The sequence below is a fragment of the Hypanus sabinus genome, chromosome 26, assembly GCF_030144855.1.
Source record: "Hypanus sabinus isolate sHypSab1 chromosome 26, sHypSab1.hap1, whole genome shotgun sequence".
Lineage (NCBI taxonomy): Eukaryota > Metazoa > Chordata > Chondrichthyes > Myliobatiformes > Dasyatidae > Hypanus > Hypanus sabinus.
This window is the reverse complement of record NC_082731.1, coordinates 37,409,115-37,418,906: the sequence shown is the minus strand read 5'-3', so window position 1 is coordinate 37,418,906 and position 9,792 is coordinate 37,409,115. Positions and strand designations below refer to the sequence as shown.

At 53.8% G+C, this 9,792-nt stretch overlaps 1 protein-coding gene across 1 annotated transcript in view; it reads right to left on the bottom strand.

Annotated features, from left to right (window-relative positions):
* Positions 1-414: 414 nt before the first annotated feature.
* LOC132381456 (N-acetyllactosaminide beta-1,3-N-acetylglucosaminyltransferase 2-like) overlaps positions 415-9,792 on the bottom strand; it is an 11,328-nt gene continuing 1,950 nt past the window's right edge. Inside the window, exon 2 of the mRNA XM_059950875.1 lies at positions 415-2,642. Within this exon, the coding sequence (XP_059806858.1) occupies positions 1,419-2,627 (1,209 nt within the window). The 5' untranslated portion in view covers positions 2,628-2,642 and the 3' untranslated portion in view covers positions 415-1,418. The remainder of the gene's footprint in view (positions 2,643-9,792) is intronic.

Below are 9,792 nucleotides of genomic sequence, written 5' to 3'. Positions count from 1 at the left end.
AGTCTGGTCTGTTAGGAATGGTGGGAGTGTGGGGGGAGAATTGTTGAGAACAGTCTGGTCTGTTAGGAATGGTGGGAGTGTGGGGGGGGGAATTGTTGAGAACAGTCTGGTCTGTTAGGAATGGTGGGAGTGTGGGGGGGGTATTGTTGAGAACAGTCTGGTCTGTTAGGAATGGTGGGAGTGTGGGGGGGGGGAATTGTTGAGAACAGTCTGGTCTGTTAGGAATGGTGGGAGTGTGGGGGGGGGAATTGTTGAGAACAGCCTGGTCTGTTAGGAATGGTGGGAGTGTGGGGGGGGGAATTGTTGAGAACAGGCTGGTCTGTTAGGAATGGTGGGAGTGTGGGGGGGGGAATTGTTGAGAACAGGCTGGTCTGTTGGGATTTTGTGCAGTGGGGTTGGATGGAAACAGGTCTAGCCTCAGCTGAGCAGCAAAGTGATTGGAAGAAAGACAAACACTTGTCAAAGAATTAATTTATTCAGCAATAATAATATTAAATACTGAGAAATTAAATTTGACAATAATAATATTAAATACTGAGGAAAAACTCATCAGTAGGCAGGCACCTTGGTAGCTCCCACACTACAGAAAGGCGGTGATTCTCGACACTGTCGTCCACCACCACAAACTCCACAACACTCCGCCAGTGCCTTAACTTAGCTGCCCACCCCCTCTGGTGACGCATGGACAAATAGCACCACCCCTCCCATGTGTGTCTCTGTAGCTCTAAGAACTGGGTCTGTGGTTTGACTACCCTGGACTCGGCCCCACTGCCCAGCCAGGAGGATGGAGGGAAAGGCCAGGCAGGTTTGAAGACTACTGTGGGCTCTGTGCCCAAAGAGCCCCATCTTTGAGTGGAGACAAGCCCTTTGGTCAGCTGTCCAGCAACCGTCATCAAACACACTTCTACAACAACCCTACGGTAAGCCAACTTCATTCTCCCCACCTTCCAAGAGGACCACAACCTTGAAATTGGGTTTGGAGGCTCGCGTGCCTCACTAACCCGGGAGAGCCATGTTGGCTGGAGTCGGGGCTTTATGCTTTGGCTCTGGGTAGGGTCGCCCACGCCAAACAGGCCAAAGGGTAGAGGTCAGACAAAGGGTGGTCAACCGGTCCTCCAGGTCCAGGGGTTCAGCTTGAAACAGCAATGAAGAACAGGTAATCGAGAGATTCCCCCCGCACTCCTATCAACTCCCCCGGATTCCACCACCCACCCAGACAGGAGCTAGTTGACCCACGGGTCTGTGTCTTTGGTGGTCTAGTGGAGACTCAAGTCACCGGGGGAGTTCCCTCATCACTGCATCGATCCCACCAGGTGTGGCCGTCGACCGCACGTCTCGCTCTGCCCCTCCAGAGTCTAGATCGCCGATGGAAGCCATGCGCCAGGCCCCTGGAGCGCCGGGAGGGGGCTCCGCGTGCTCTAGCACCTGAGCTTGGGGTTCTGCAGGTTCTTCCAGAGCTCCATGGTCTGGAGGGGGCTGCGCTGGTGGACGAGGATCAGACGGGCGTAGGTGCACGGGTCTGCCCGGTGTTTGGTGTCGACGTCGAAGGTCCTGAAGCCCTGGTGATGGAGGGGGCTGATCCCCAGCGCGCTGAAGCACATCCCAGTGAAGACGTCGTCGATGGGGTAGAAGGGAATGTAGTGTGAAACCTCGTAGAGCGACCGGACCAAGCTGCCCGAATAGAGGAACCCCCCGCCCCCAACGTAGGTCGGGTAGGCTCCATCGTAGAATGACACGGGGATGCTGTACTTACTCTTCACATCGCGCAGAGGGCTGGCGTTCGCGATCGTCTGCCCGACGTACAGCCGCTTGCTTTGGTTTCTGTTCAGCGACTGGAGGTAATCTAGGACCGCGTGGGTGTTGAGGAAGACATCGTCGTCCCCCTTGAAGACGTACTGGACGGAGGGGCAGTGGTCGGTGGCCCACTTGAGGAACAGGTTATCCTTCAGCGTGAGGTTGAACAGGGTGTCCTTGAACTCCCACTGGAGGATATCTCCGTGGAGGCGATCCTCAAAGTTCAGCAGCTTCTGCAGGTCGGGCCCGTGACCCAGGTCGGAGGCCGAGCCCACCAGGAAGACGGTGCGGACCTGGGCCCCCCCGACCCTCATCTCCCTGCCCCAGGTGACGCGGATGGCCTGCCTCCTCTCAAAGTTGGCCGCCGTGGACTTGACCGCCAGCAGCAGGAAGACTTTGCCGCTGCACTTCTCCCGGTGGTCGATCTTCTGAGGGTGCTCTCTGCAGCTCATGTAGTACGCAAAGTCCCTGTGGGCCGGGGAGTAGGTCCGTATGTCGGGGATCTCCGCCTGTAGGCCAGTCTGGTTGCATTCCTGTGGCGGGACGTACTCAGTAGCGCCCCGGGAACGGAGGCCCTCCAACGTTTGGAATAGCTGGTGCTGCTTTTGGTTCCAGAAGCTCTTCTTCACCGGGACGAAGTTCCTGAACGCAGCGGAGATGTTCAGCAGGGGGACAGGGGCTCGGGCGGTGGGGAGGTGAGTGTCCACGGCGTTCTTGGAGCTGCGGTTCTCTCCCGGACTTTGGCGCAGGAACTGACTCCCGTTCAGGAAGATGTTCAGAAGGGCGAATCCTGTCACTGCCAGCACGCCGATCTGTAACCGGGAAAATCTCATTTCCCTGTCTGTGTCCTGGATGAGGAAAAGGAGATCTTTGAAACACTGCTTCCTTCAAAAGCGGAGTACATTTAAATAAAATTTAATTTGAAAAAAAATGGCACACAAGAGGGGCAAATAATAAACCAGGAGTTGACAACCTGGGGTCCACAGACCCCTCGGTTAATGTTAGGGGGTCCGTGGTATAAAAAAGGTTAGGAACCCATGGCACAAACACAAGAAGCTGGAAATCCAGAGGAACGCACACAATCGTGGAGGAACTCAGCAGGTCAGGCGGCATCAATGGAGAGGAACAAAGTGCCAACTTTTGGGGCCAAGACCTTTCACTTTATCTAGCAAGGAGCTTCACAGAAACTTTCACCCAACAAATGCTTCACCCCGACCTAAGAGAGGCAGGCAAACTGATGCTTCAACAGGCAGAATTTTGAGAGGAAGTTTAAAGGACAAAGAGTTGACAGGCTGGCTCAATCTAAGGAGATTGGCCGAGCCCCCTCCCCCCCACCTTCACTGAATGGTCCAGGAGCACCATTGAGAGCCTCCTGACAAGCTGCATCTCCATATGGTCTGGGAGCAGTTGAGCATCAGACTGGAAGTCCCATCGGACAGTGAGAACAGCTGAGAGGATCACAGGGTCTCGCTACCATCAATCAGGGACATTCCTCAGGAGCGCAGCGGACGCGGGGCCCTCAGTATTATCGAGGATCCCACCCATCCATCCAGCATCCCCTTTGACTTTCTACCATCAGGCAGGAGACTCCGATGCATAAAGACAAGAACGGTCAGGATGGGAAACAGTTTCTTCCCCCGGGCCATTAGGCTTCTGAACCCCCTGTAGAATTGCATTCAAAATGTCACCGGTTAATCTGTTTGTACCGCACAATATTTCATTTATGCACTTTATTTATTTATGTGTAATCTATCTTTAGATGCTGTGTTATGAGCACTACTCTGACTTACATCCGGAGAAACATTGTCTCGTTTGACGATATATAGTTAAATGACAATAAACTTGACTAGATACACTAACAGCGGACATCATAGATAATGAATTTATCAAATTACTAGGGGAAGAGGGCAATTTAAAGTTCCTGGGTGTCAAGATCTCTGAGCATCTGACCTGGTGCCAACGTAGCGATGCAGCTGTAAAGAAGGCAGGGCACTGGTTATACTGCAACGCCCAGCGCTGTAATAGTGTGGCGCTAGCTGATACACCACCGTGGCGCTTTCCCCAGATAGGATGAACGCACACGGCCTTGAACTACTATCAACTAGAGGGCACAGGTTTACGCAGAGAGCTCGAGGCTCCTCTCCGTGCCCTGTTGCCCACCGGGGAGCGGCCCTGCCATTCCTTCAGCATCGGCCCGGTTGTTTTTTTTTCCCACGACTCTCGACGCTTAATTCCGACCCGACACTCAACTCAGCGCGGATAGAAGGCGTGCAAGGGGCCGGCTGGGTTTGAACCCGGGGCCACTCGCCTCGAAGCCCAGTCCGGATGCCACTATGCCACCGGCCAGCTACATTCTTGCTATTGAGGGAGTGCAGCGTAGGTTCACGAGGTTGATTCGAGACTGGCGTGAATATGACGTGAATATTAACGTGAGATATGGCGGGACTGTCATATGTTGAAAGATTGGGGCGACTGGGCTTGAATACACTGGAATTTAGAAGGTTGAGAGGGAATCTGATTGAAACAGATAAGATAATTTAGGGATTGAACACGCTAGAGGCAGGAACATGTTCCCGCTGTTGGGGGAGTCCAGAACCAGAGGCCACAGTTTAAGAATAAGGGGTAGGGCATTTAGAACGGAGTTGAGGAAAAACTTTTTCACCCAGAGAGTTGTGGATCTGTGGAATGCTCTGCCTCAGAAGGCAGTGGAGGCCAATTCTCTGGATGCTTTCATGAAAGGGTTAGATAGAGCTCTTGAAGATAGCGGAGTCAAGGGATTTGGGGAGAGGGCAGGAACGGGGTACTGATTGTGGATGATCAGCCATGATCACAGTGAATGGCGGTGCAGGCTCGAAGGGTGAATGGCCTACTCCTGCTCCTATTGCCTATTCAGAGGACCGACTTCATCACACTGAGGGTGGAACAAGCTGTCAGGAAGTGGTCGAGGCATTTACAATGACATTCTACAGTTCTTCAGCTAAGTGCAGGGATAGAACAGGTTTAAGTAGGTTACCAGCCAAACGGTGGTAAATAGTGGGCACTGAGATCAGCCTGCCTTGCGATGTTACTCTACGTTGGGGATTTGTGTTGTCTGAAGGTATTGTCTGCCTTACGTTAAACAATGCTCGAATGATTCAGCTTCCTTCCCCTCTGCCATCAAATGTGAAGTAGGACGTTAGTGAGGGCTAATTTGGAACACTGTGTGCAGTTTTGGTCACCCACCTACAGGAAAAGACGTAAACGAGATTGAAAGAGTGCGGAGAAAGTTTACAAGGTTGCTGGAGTCTGCAGAACCTGTGTTATATGGAAGGCTGAATAGGTCCAGGCCTCTTTCTTAGGAACGTAGAAGATTGAGGGGAGATTTGATAGATGTCTCCAAGAATGTGAGGGGTAGAGGTAGGGTAAATGTGAGAGGGCTTTTCCCACTGGGATTGGGTGGGACGACAACCAGAGGTCGTGGGTTAAGGGTGAGAGGCGAGAATTTTAAGGGGAACATGGGGGGAAAAGTGTTCACTCAGGGGGTGGAATGAGCTGTCAACACGAGTGGTGCCTGCGAGCTCCATTTCAATGTTTAAGAGAAGTTTCATGGATGGGAGGGGTGTGGGGGGCTCTGGTCCCGGTTCACGTCGATGGGAGGAGGCAGGTTAAATGGTCTCAGACTCTACTAGATGGGCTGAAGGACCTGTTTCTGCAACACGAGGGTCTCTGAGCCACGGGCTATTGTTGGGGGCACGGACCAAGACGCACACCAAGTACGGCAGGCGACACCGCCTCGTCGAACCATGGCCCTCGCTCTGCCTGGACCCTTGTTCACTGCCCGCACAGGGAGACGCCCGTAAGGGATTGTTCCTGACTGACACAGTCCAAACTGCTGGAGTACAGGGGGCATGTGCTGAGGGGCACACGGAGGGGTGGCGGGGGGCACGTGCTGAGGGGCACGCGGGGGGACGGCGGGGGCACATGCTGAGGGGCACGCGGGGGGGACGGGGGCGCGGGGGCACGTGCTGAGGGGCACGTGGGGGGACGGCGGGGGCACGTGCTGAGGGGCACGCGGGGGGACGGCGGGGGCACGTGCTGAGGGGCACGCGGGGGGACGGCGGGGGCACGTGGGGGGGCACGTGCTGAGGGACACGCGGGGGGCACGTGCTGAGGGGCACGCGGGGGACGGCGGGGGCACGTGCTGAGGGGCACGCGGGGGACGGCGGGGGCACGTGCTGAGGGGCACGCGGGGGACGGCGGGGGGCACGTGCTGAGGGGCACGCGGGGGGACGGCGGGGGCACGTGCTGAGGGGCACGCGGGGGGACGGCGGGGGCACGTGCTGAGGGGCACGCGGGGGACGGCGGGGGCACGTGCTGAGGGGCACGCGGGGGACGGCGGGGGCACGTGCTGAGGGGCACGCGGGGGATGGCGGGGGCACGTGCTGAGGGGCACGCGGGGGGACGGGGCGGGGGGGCACGTGCTGAGGGGCACGCGGGGGGGACGGCGGGGGCACGTGCTGAGGGGCACGCGGGGGGACGGCGGGGGCACGTGCTGAGGGGCACGCGGGGGGGACGGCGGGGGCACGTGCTGAGGGGCACGCGGGGGACGGCGGGGGCACGCGGGGGGGCACGTGCTGAGGGGCACGCGGGGGGCACGTGCTGAGGGGCACGCGGGGGGGGCACGTGCTGAGGGGCACGCGGGGGGGGGCACGTGCTGAGGGGCACGTGGGGGGGCACGTGCTGAGGGGGCACGTGGGGGGGCACGTGCTGAGGGGCACGCAGGGTGAACAGGTACGTGCTGAGGGACACACTGAAAGTGCACAAGCCTGGTGGGGAATCGACTTGGTCTTAAACTCTTTCCGCGTCTCGACGTGGAGGGGTCGAGTCAGAATCAGAACCAGGTTTATTATCACCGGCATGTGACGTGAAATTTGTTAACTTAGCAGCAACGGTTCAATGCAATACATGGTACAGCAGAGAGAAAAAAAATAAAATAAAACATAAATAAACAAGTAAATCAATTACATATATTGAATAGATTTTAAAAAAAATTTGCAAAAACAGAAATACTGTATATTAAAAAGGTGTTCATTGATTCAAAGTCCATTTAGGAATTGGATGGCAGAGGGGAAGATGTTCCTGAATCACTGAGTGTGTGTCTTCAGGCTTCTGTACCTCCTCCCTGATGGTAACAGTGAGAAAAGGGCATGCCCTGGGTGCTGGGGGTCCTTAATAATGGACGCTGCCTTTCTGAGACACCGCTCCCTGAAGATGTCCTGGATACTTTGTAAACTAGTACCCAAGATGGAGCTGACTAGATTTATGATCTTCTGCAGCTTCTTTCAGTCTGTGCAGTAGCCCCTCCATACCAGACAGTGACGCAGCCTGTCAGAATGCTCTCCATGGTACAACTATAGAAGTTTTTGAGAGTATTTGTTGACATGCCAAATCTCTTCAAACTCCTAATGAAGTACAGTCACTGTCTTGCCTTCTTTATAACTGCATCAATATGTTGGGACCAGGTTAGATCAGAGATCTTGACACCCAGGAAACTTGAAGCTGCTCACTCTCTCCCACTTCTGATCCCTCTATGAGGACTGGTTTGTGTTCCTTCGTCTTACCCTTCCTGAAGTCCACAATCAGCTCTTTCGTCTTACTTCTCATCACTACCTGAGATTCTACCAACAACGGTTGCATCAACAGATAATTTATAGATGGTATTTGAGCTCTGCCTAGCCACACAGTCCTGTGTGTAGAGAGTGCAGAGCAGTGGGCTGAGGTTCGCCAGATATTAGTGTTATGTGTTTTGTTAGGAAGTCAAGGATCCAATTGCAGAGGGAGGGACAGAGGCCCAGCAGGCACCTCCTCGAACAACCAAAGGGTGTGCCATGGCAGGGTGGCCACAAAGGTGTTGATGGTGTTATGTACAAAACGCATAACACTAATATCTTCCAGACAATCTCCACCAGTACAGTGGCACCACAGTGTCATGTCCTTGGCCCCCTGCTCAGCTCTCCTCACATATACTGAGCACAGCTCCAACACCATGAACAAGTTTGCCGCTGACACCACTGTGGCGGGCTGTATCAACGGATCAGCACGCAGGAGGGAGATTGAGCGGTGTCATAACACCAACCTCTCGCTCAGTGTCATTAAGACCAAGGAGCTGACTGTAGACTTCAGGAGAGGGAAACCAGAGGTCCGTTGGAGAATCGGAGGTGGAGGGGGGTTAGCAGCTTTAAATTCCAGGGTGTTTCTACTTCACAGGGTCTGTTCTAGACCCAGCAGGTAAAGTGCGATTACAAAGCACGGCAGTGCCTCTGCTTCCTTGGGAGACTCAACAAACATCGAAACTTCGGCAAACTTCTATGGATGTGTGGTGGAGAGAGTATCGACTGGCTGCACCGCGGCCTGGTCTGGAAACACCAATGCCCTTGAATGGCAAATCCAGCAAAAATTTGGCCAAGTACAGCCTCCCCACCACTGAGCACATCTACAGGAAACTTCATCAAACATTCCCCACCACCCAGGCCATGCACTCTTCTCACTGCTGCCATCAGGAAAAAGGCACAGGAGCCTCAGGACCCGCACCACCAGGTTCAGGAACAGCTCCTTGAACAGGCTCTTGAACAAAAGGGGACAACTATACTCACTTGCCCATCCATTGAGATCTTCCCACAACCAACGATCTCACTTTAAGGACTCTTTTATCTCACGTTCTCCTTATTTATTGCTATGTATTTATATTTGCATTTGCACAGTTTGTTCTCATCTGATTTTCATTGATCCTGTTATTGTTACTATTGTACGTGCAGGGCGCGTGGCGAAGTGGTTAAGGCGTCGGTCTAGTGATCCGAAGGTCACTGGTTCGAGCCTCAGCTGAGGAAGGCAGCGTGTTTGTGTCCTTGAGCAAGGCACTTAACCACACATTGCTCTGCGACGACACCGGTGCCAAGTGTATGGGTCCTAATGCTCTTCCCTTGGACAACGTCGGTGGCGTGGAGAGGGGGGACTTGCAGCTTGGGCAACTGCCGGTCTCCCATAAAAAAACCCTGCCCAAGGGGCAAATCCATGGTCTATTGAGACTAACGGAGGACTACGCTACACTATTGTACTGATTTGCCGAGTATGCTTGCAGGAAAGTGAATCTCAGGGTGACAGATTGTACTCTGATAATAAACGTTTACTTTGAACTTACATCTATCAAACCAACACCACCGGATTCAAGGTTCCACCCACCCCAGACATCCTCTCTTCTTGCCTCTCCCATTCAGGAGATACGAAAGCCTGACAGCCTGCGCCACCTGGCTCGACGACAGCTTCTATCCCGCTGTTGTCAGACTCTTCAACCACCCCATCGTACGATAAGATGGACTCCTGACCTCACAATCTATCTCGTTAAGGTTTTGCATTTTATCGTTCACCTGCATTGCCCTCTCTTGGTAGCTTTTACACTTTATTCTGTGTTGTTATTGTTGTACCTCATCCCACCTCAGTGCACTGTGTGATGAACTACTCTGTGTTAACAATGCGCAAGACAAGCTTTTCACTGTATCGCGGTAAACACATTTCTTACACACGCACACACAAGCGCACAGCCTTGTCATTCTGCTGACGTTGCCGAGTCTGAGCTCTTCAATGCCCCCCTCCCGGGGTATTCTCATAATGGGTCCTAAACCGAGCTGCACTGGCTTTATAGTGTCTTTCCCGCCACACATGGCTGAATATCTCATTTCTTTAGTAACGGGAATATTTTGTAGGCTTCAGTTAGTCACGTGAGACCATGGATTTGCATCTTGGAAGGTTTCCAGGGCGCAGGCCTGGGCAGGGTTGTATGGGAGACTGGCGTTTGCCCAAGCTGCAAGCCTTCCCCTCTCCACGCCACCGATGTTGTCCAAGGGAAGGGCATTAGGAACAGGAATATATGGTTCTTCAGTAACTGTACTTAATGTAGATACTTCTGTTTATTTTGCAATACGATTGTAACTACATTGTGGGGCGCATCATAATCTGATTCAT